Source organism: Dendrobates tinctorius, unplaced genomic scaffold (genome assembly GCF_039654945.1).
Source record: "Dendrobates tinctorius isolate UK_male_01 unplaced genomic scaffold, ASM3965494v1 ptg000152l, whole genome shotgun sequence".
Classification (NCBI taxonomy): Eukaryota; Metazoa; Chordata; class Amphibia; order Anura; family Dendrobatidae; genus Dendrobates; species Dendrobates tinctorius.
The window spans coordinates 1,415,036-1,424,188 of record NW_027361819.1 but is presented as its reverse complement, the minus strand read 5'-3'; the positions used below and the strand labels follow the sequence as shown (position 1 = coordinate 1,424,188).

Here is a 9,153-nt window from a genome sequence, read left to right as displayed (position 1 = left end):
ATCACATCCACTTTGCTTGGACAGTTAAACGCAGCAGATTTTCTGCAGAAAAAAAGCAGCATTTCTGCTACGTGTGAACACGACCTAACTGTGCAAACAAAGTGGATGTGATTTCATGAGAACTGCTGCCCGCTGTGTCTAAGGCCACGCTCACATGTTCAGCATTCCCAACTGTTTAAGAACAGAAAGAGGAAGAAATTATGCTGCGCACAGTGCGCCTGGCAAAGGTTACCCACGCCCATGGCCACACCCCTAACCACGCCCATTTACCATTTCATTCTACCCTGGCAGGAGACAATCAGTAGACAGCCTGGACTGTCCGCTGTCTCCAGGTCGGCTGGCTAACAAACGGGCATTCCCATCATGTCTTGTGGTTGTCTAAAAGCCTTGAGGACTCTAATATATATTTGGAGCACGCTGAAGACACTCTGTTAGCACCCGAGCATGCTCAGATAACACCTTACCGAGCACGTTCTCTCATCACTAGAAGCCGCGTTTTTAATGTGTTCTTTTTATAGTACAGAAAAGCTTTGATTCTGAACTTAATAAAGTATCTGCAGTCTTTTACTTGTGTTTTTTTAGGCTTCACATAGAAGACAAGAGAGAAGAAATCTGCAGAATTCAGCAGCGTCTTTAGGCCACCGGGGGGCGCAATTTTCATGAAATCACATCCACTTTGCTTGGAGATAAACAGCAGAATTTCTGTGCAGAAAAAAATCTACATTTCTGCTACATGGGAACATGGTCTAAATGTCTGAGCAAAGTGAACGTGATCTCCTGAAATCTTCGTCCCCTCTATAGACTTCTATTTGGAGCCTAAAGAAAAGCATGTAAAATAACGCTGCTGCATTTTTAAGCTCAGAATCAAAGCTTTTCTACACTATTAAAAACTGTTAAAAAGGCGGATTCACATCTTCAGCAAATAAACGCAGCATCTACACTAAGTGTGAACACGGCCTCAGCGTTACATGTGTATTACAATCATTGTGTCCGTATCCCCCATCACAGGCAGGGACCCGACATACGGCGTAACTGTTCATCATATGTCGTGAAGGGGTTAAGGAGCACTGGGGATACAATTATAAGGGCCGCTGATGAAGGTGGAGGAGCCGCTATCTGGGATCTCACTGCAAACATCTCTGAATCCCAGCGAATATCGGGGATAAGACATTATCAGACTATTTCCTCTGATTGCCATTTATCCAGTATCGGAATGTGATTTTAGCAGCAGAGCGGGCGGAAATTCTACATAAGAGACAGAGATTTGTTATTAATGAAGAACTATACAAATACCTCATGGTTATTATTTGCCAAACCTGCATAAAGATATTAATAATCCCCAGACGTCCCATCATTTCGGGGATCGGGTCAATCACTTGTAATTTATCCCACTACATTGATTTATTTCTTCCGTCCTTTCTTTCACAATCACCATCGCTTTCACAGGATTCTTCCCATCTTATAGATGAATTCGGTCACATCTGAACCATCTCACGGTGTAATTTTCACTTTAGATGTAATTTCTTTAGACTCTAATATTCAGCCTAATTTGGGTGTAGAAGCCATAGAAATATATTTGTACAATAACAGAACTTTCCTGGGATCAGATTGGGGTTGTGATCCAGGGTATTAGATTTATTTAGAACCACAATGATTTTTCCTTTGGGGATGTGACCTACCGGCAGACGAGGGGTTGTGCGATGGGGTCTCGTTTCACGCCCGGTAATGTAAACTTGTTACTGGGGCATTTTGAGTCCCTGTTCATTGCTCGCATCTGTTTTTATAAACCTTTTATTGATGATTTATTTCTCATTTGCTCAGTTACTGTTCATGAAGCTGAATGTTGTGTTCAGTGATTGACATTGACCCCGTGAGGTCTGGTGTTTAATACGGCCTATTCTTCTGTCCAATTTCTGGATCTCACAATCACACAAGATCCTACAGACAAGATTGTATCATACATATTACTTAGAAATGTGGATATTATCAGCTTTCTAGAATTTGGTGGTGTTGTCTCCCGGAGTGGATAAAACATGTCCTACACTGCCAGTATCGGGGGATCAGAAAGAATGGCACCTTAGATGTGGCCTAATACACAGGCACGTCTCCTACAAAGAGAGGTTTCTGACTAATGGCTGCCCTGAAGATATCCTTACAGACGCCTAGAGGAAGACCAGACGGACGTCCCAGAAGGAATGTAGTAAAGAGAAAAGGACAGGAGATTAGATAAGGAAAAATGCTAAAACTACTGAAAATATGGCCGAATTTCTATTTTATCTCATCACCTCCCATAGTGAAGGCCGAGCCTCCGCTAGGAAGATATTATGCCGGCATTGGTTCATTGTCCGTGGCGATCTGATTCTAAAGAATATAATTCCCAAGAAATCAACTATGATATTTAAGAAATATAAAACCCTTCGGGCAACGAGACACAAGCATTTCTTTTCTTATTTTTTGCCTCGCCATTGTTTTAATGAGTCGGCTTTCACAGGTGCAGCAGCCGTCTACACGAGGACGATCACCTCACTACTGCGCAGAGTTCTATGAGGTTTTAGGAGCAGAATCTCTTTCTAAATCCTTGTAGAGAAAACTCAGTGTGAACTCAGCCTGAGGCCACATGCCCGAGAGGAGGAATCGGGGAGTTTCCGATGTAGATTTTCTGCACTAATTAGCTAAATTACATTTTGGAGTGCGGCTTTTTATGGGTATGTGCACATGCTGCGGATTTTTCCGCGCGGTTTTGCTGTGGGTTACAATCCGCAGCATGTCAATTCTTTGTGCGGTTTCCGCTGCGGTTTTACACCTTATCATTATGAGGTGTGAAACCGCAGGCTAATCCGCAGAAGTCCTGGGGATTTACCTGCAGATTTTCCTACAAAATTCACACACCCTAAAAACTACGTGTCCACTTACCCTATATGTGTTTTCATCACATTTTTGATTTTGTGGTTTTTGTCTTTGTGGTTTGTCATGCTTTAAATAAAGCTGCTTTGTTTTTGAAACTTGCTAGAATTTGACAAAACTCTGACACGGTCATGGGATCATGTGTTTTATTCCACAGATTTTCCACATCTACCGTAATACAATTCTATGGAGAAAATCTACACAAAACTCAGCAGAGCCGCGAGAGGAACTGACACAGTGCGGAAACAAAAAGGAAGCACAGAGGGAAGAAATCTCTAGAAATCTCATCCACTTTGCTAGAACTGTAAGGCTATGTTCATGTTCACACGTTAATTTTTTTCTGTTTTTTTAATGCAAATTTTATCTGCGTTTTACTGTCCCAGTAAAGTCTATGAGATGTCAGAATTCTCCTGCACACGGCTCGGTCTGTGTCCTCAGTATTTTGTGGAATACCTCGGATTTTGCAGGATGCAGCCGGTCACGTCTCAGCATTTTCCCAGTGTTTTTCACCAATAGAAAGCAATGGGTGGTGCAAAAACGCTGAAAAGACGCAGGGATCAGGTTTTACCACTTTTTTGGTGCCAGAACCTGATGGTGGATTAGATTTTTTTATGCACTAAACTTTATCAGCAAGAAATAAATGTACAAAAACACAGGAAAGAAATGCAACAAAAACTAAGCAAGATCTGCAAGTTTCTTACTGCCAGGAGAGCAGATTGTGCCTGTTTAGAAAAAAAAAACGCAGCAAAAATGCAATATGTGAACATAGTCTAAGACGCTGCATTTTTTTATTCAGAAAAAATACAACAGAAACTTCTCAGGACACCGAGAGCGGATTGGTGGAGATGAGTCCTGTACGTAGAATTTGTACCTATTATATATTTATGGTCTATACTTTCCATATATCACAGACCCTGAGAATGGAAGGGCCACAGAGCTGATTTAGTGCTGTGTCCCCTCCGTTTACCCTGCACAGCGGCCCTCCGGACCCCCGATGTGCCCCCCATCCACTGCGGCCGTACTGCAGCTCCTGCACCGGTGGAGTCCAGAGCTCCGATGTGCAGGAGGCTGAACTAATGCTGCAGCCCCTTTATTCTCAGGATCGGTGGGGGTCCCGGGAGTCAGAGAGTGCTGACATATCCCAGCTATAGACCAGCACTGTATCAGATAGGATTAACCCTTTACTGAATAACAATTACCAGTCTCAGGACAATTCACCCATTAATATTCACATTCTGCTCAATCATTGATTCTGCATCTGATCTACAGGGAAGAGGAAAAAACAATAGGAACAATCCCCCCATGACTCCGCCATATACATTGTATTATTAGAGGGTCCCGCTGATAACTCACTATATACAGATGTGTCCATGTGACAAGGAATAATGTCATTATAATGTGACGAGGACAACATCGGCCTCAGCTTCTTATTGTAACAGAGGCCCCATCATTCACATAGAAGACGACATGTAGGGGTTCAGTGAAGGAGGCGGTGAAGGTGTGTAAGTGTCTGATGGGGTCACACAGCTCATAGAAGGACAGAAGCCCGGCCTCATAGTCTAAGAAGACTCCAAGTGTTGGACATGTTTGTTTTACACTGAGGGTTAATGCATTGAAGTTGTGCCATACTTTATATCCTCCATTATACATACCCAGACACCAAGATTTATCATTAGATCCAATAGCAGACTCTTCTTCCCTTTCTATATTGGGATAGGACATTCCCAATTCACAGACTCCTATCTGGTTCCACTCTACCTCCCAGTAATGTCGTCCTGAGGAGAGGCCACATCTGCTTAAGACTTGGGAGTAATTCACAAATCTTCCTGGTGATTCTGGTCTCATCTGTTTTTCTTCTGAACTTGTTGCCGTTTTCAGATCTTCTGATATCTTCACCCTTCTATGAGCAGTATCAACATCCAGCAATATGTCTGGGACATGGAACCCGAGCTCTGATGTTACATTGGTGACAATATCCCTCATAGATCGGTGTAATGTCAGTGAGATGAGAACCTCATCCAGATCCTCCTCAGAACTGACCTCTCCACCATCTCCTCCTGTGTCCTCATCACCTCCATGACTACATACTGTAATGTCACTTTCTTGTAAGAGTCTTATTGGGTCGGTGACACGACACATCTCCTCCACGTGACGCATCTTCCTGGACAGCTCATCCTCCTGTATTTCCAGCTTCTTGATCAGATCAGATATCTGGGACACAATCTTCTCCTCCTGCCTGGAGACCTCGCTCAGCGCTTTCTTTTCTGCCATTTCCACTTGCTTCTTAATGTCCATAAATATCTTACTGATGTTCTTCCTCTTATCGGAGGCTTTCTCCTGGATCTTCCTCTTACGATCCTGCAGATTCTGGGCTCTTGTCTGAAGTTCTGCTTTTTGTGGGTTTAGTTCATCCAGATATTTCCTCAGTTTCTTCTTCTTCTTCTCAGAAGCCTCATCTAGAAGTTCCACCTGGTGTCCTCGGTGTTCTCCAATCAAACAGCAAGACACACACAGACAAGCCGCGTCCTGCGAGCAGTAATACTCCAGAATCTTCTTGTGATGGGAACATTTTTTGTTGAAAAAAGATCTTGTGGGATCTATTAATATATGATCCATTGTCTTGTTGTGAGCTGTCAGGTGGTCGTCACATAGAGAGGTCTCACACTGCAGACAGGATTTCACAGCCGGTACAGGAGACTTTGTACAGTAAGTACAGAAGATCCTGGTCTCCTCCATACCAGACTGAGTAGATGAGAAACGCTCCACTATGCTCCTCAGCTTCCGGTTCTTCTCCAGGGCCGGACGCTCCGGATATTCTGCTCTGCAGTCAGGACAGGAATACCCTCCAGCCGCCTCCTGGGCATCCAGCACACTCACAATACACGAGCGGCAGAAGTTGTGTCCACATCTCAGGGATACGGGATCTGTATAGAGGCTCAGGCAGATGGAGCAGTTCAGCTCGTCCCTCAGCTCCGCAGACGCCATTGTAGTGGGAAAGAGCAGGAACTGAAAGTGGAAAAGTTTCCTCCCAGTAGGAAAGCGGAGAGTCTGTGCAGGATAATTAACCCCTACAGCTCCTCGGTTGTGCTCACTGCTGAATGCTGATCCACATTTAGGAAGAAAGCTCTAGTATGTTTCCACATATCGTGTTGTGTCAGGATTTGCTGCGGATTGAACGTACAGCCGCACTCTTCAATCCGCAGCGTCCAGATATTACAGCATAGTGGTGGAGGAAAGATGTATATCTTTGTACCTGTTAGCCAGTAGATAGAATAATATTCAGAATTGAGAGTCCTCAGTAGTTGATACCTTTTAATGGCTAACTGAAAAGATGGTAACACATTGCAAGCTTTCGGGACTACTCAGGTATAGAAAATTGGAGTTGGATCCTACACAGTAGTATTACAAGGAACTAAACAAGTTGGTATCTTGTCTGCCTGACCAGTCCATAAGAGTCAGTGATGACCTGATACCAGAGAGTCCAAGAATAGGGACATTCTACATGCTTCCCAAAATCCACAAAACTGGAAATCCAGGAAGACCAATTATTTCATGTGTGGGCACCGTCACTGAGCAGGTATCTGGATGGGTAGAGGGTATTCTAAAACCACTGGTGAAGGATACACCTAGCTACATTCAGGACACAACAGACCTATTGAATAAACTAGCAGCAATAGGTCCTCTACCAGAAGGAACCATCCTGGCCACCATTGATGTGGAATCTTTGTACTCTAATATCCCCCACCAAGATGGATTAAATGCCTGCAAATTCTTTATGGAAAACACAGGGACTGATGCTGATGCTGTGGTGAAACTTATAAAATTCATCCTCACCCACAATTACTTTGAATTTGACAACAAAATCTATCTACAGGAGACTGGCACAGCTATGGGAAGTAAAATGACTCCACAGTATGCAAATCTTTTCATGGCCAAGCTTGAAAGCGACTTTTTGTCCTCATGCCCCATCAGGCCCCTGGCCTACTACCGCTTCATTGATGATATTTTAATCATCTGAACGGAGTCTGAGCAACAGCTAAAGACGTTCCACGAACAGTTTAATCAATTTCATCCCACCATCAATTTAACACTCAAATACTCCAGCACTGAGATTAACTTTTTGGACACCATCATTAAGCTAAAAAACAATGAAATAGAGACATCCCTGTATCAGAAGCCAATTGACCGTCCAACATACCTTAAATGGGACAGTTTCCATCCAAAACACATAAAGAACTCTATTATCTATAGCCAAGCCATCAGATACAATCGTATATGTTCCAACCCCATGGATAGAGACAAACACCTTGGTCACCTCAAAAAGACCTTTTTGAATCAGGGTTACCATCCAAGAACAATTGAAAACCAAATTACAAGAGCCACCAGAATGTCAAGGAATCACCTGCTACATTACAAAGCTAAAGAAGAAAATAACCGAGTGCCTCTAGTAGTCACCTACAACCCAAATCTGGAGGTGCTAAGGGGCGCTGCACGGAAATTACAACCTTTACTACAAAAAGATGCCCAATTACAATCCATTTTTCCAGACTCCCCACTGCTGTGTTTTAGGCAGCCCCCAAATCTAAGAAGCATCATTGTCAGAAGCTCCCTGTCCTATCCAACAGCTGGAGGAACCTTTCCTTGCAACCAGAAAAAATGTAAAACCTGTCCATCTATAATGCCCACGGACAAGATAAAGATCCCCAATTCACATCAGGACTACAAGATCCCAGGTACTTTCAGCTGCATTACATCTAATGTGGTATACTTAATTATTTGTACTAAATGTCCAACTGGGGGTCTGTATGTGGGGGAGACAGGGCAAAAGCTTAGAACAAGGATGAATGCTCATCGTCACACAATAAGAGAAAAAAGAATGGATCTACCTGTGGCAAAACATTTTTGTACGCCTCATCACAGCAACATGGATATGAAATTACTGGTACTGAAAGGTAACTTCTCATCTCAGAGAGAGAGAAGAGTCTGTGAGTATAAATTTATGACGACCTTTGACACTCTCAATGCTGGAATGAACGTGTCGCATGGATTTATGTCTTTTTACATCAATTAAGGAATTTGCTCCTAAGACCGTGTGGGGGCATCACAACACATTAATTAGGAGACCCCAATCAGAGGACCATAAAACATCCGGACTCCTTATCTATGAACTGGTCCAATGTTTATATTTATGTTTCTCCCTCTCCCATAATGATAGTTCTGCTTCACGTGACTTGTCTTATCTATTGCATTTTTTCTGTGCTGTATTGTGCATAAATGTGACTCTTCAGATTTTGTATTAGTCTAGCCTGATGAAGAGACCTGAGTAGTCTCGAAAGCTTGCAATGTGTTACCATCTTTTCAGTTAGCCATTAAAAAGCATAGTGGTGGGGATTTTATGAAATCCTGTCTCCACTATGCTTACAAAGTCGCGGGTGACACACTCATGAAACCAGACAAGCGGCATGTCTTTATAGACCGCAGCATATCTATTTATCTTGCGGAGACGCTCCATCTCCGCAATAGCCCAGTTTATGGATAGGATGCAGTGATTCCGCATGTGTTCAATGAGCACATGAGTTATCACCGCCCATAAAAAAGGGGGCAGCGCTTTGGGCACAAAGGGCTTTCCACTGCGTATCCTGAATATGGAAACACACCTTTAGGGTAGGTGCACATGTTGCGGATTACCCTGCAGATTTTTCCGCGCAGATTTTACTAAATCCGCTGGTAAAATGACCTGCTTTCACCTGCGGATTTAGTACAGATTTACTGTGGATTTTCTGCAGTTTTTGTGCGGATTTCACCTGCGTTTTGACACTTGCGGATTCCTATAATGGAGCAGGTGTAAAACACTGCGGAATCCGCACAAAGAATTGACATGCTGCGGAAATGAACCCACAGCGTTTCTGCAGATTATTCCGCAGCATGTGCACAGCGTTTTTTATTTTACATAGCATAGAATGGTATTGTGCAACGCAGGAGAATCTGCTGCAGAATCCGCAACGTGTGCACGTACCCTTGGAGTAGGTGCACAGGGTCAATAAACTCCGCGGGTTGGACACTGTGTACTTGCGCAGCATCCAGATGTTAAAGCATTATAGATGACATTTCAAGAAATCCAATGTCCACTAAGGGAATGTGCACACATTGCAGATTCGTCTGCGAATATTTCCACACGGAATCTGCAGAATCCGCAGGTCAAAATGCCTGCGTGATACCTGCAGATTTTTATCAGATTTAGTGCGGATT

General features: G+C 43.3%; 1 protein-coding gene across 1 annotated transcript; it reads right to left on the bottom strand.

Moving 5' to 3' along the window:
- Window positions 1-4,211: 4,211 nt before the first annotated feature.
- Window positions 4,212-6,028, bottom strand: LOC141050680 (E3 ubiquitin/ISG15 ligase TRIM25-like). The gene has a single exon (XM_073547279.1). It carries the CDS (start codon window positions 5,887-5,889, stop codon window positions 4,324-4,326), a length of 1,566 nt encoding a protein of 521 aa, XP_073403380.1. The 5' UTR covers window positions 5,890-6,028; the 3' UTR covers window positions 4,212-4,323.
- Window positions 6,029-9,153: the final 3,125 nt, after the last annotated feature.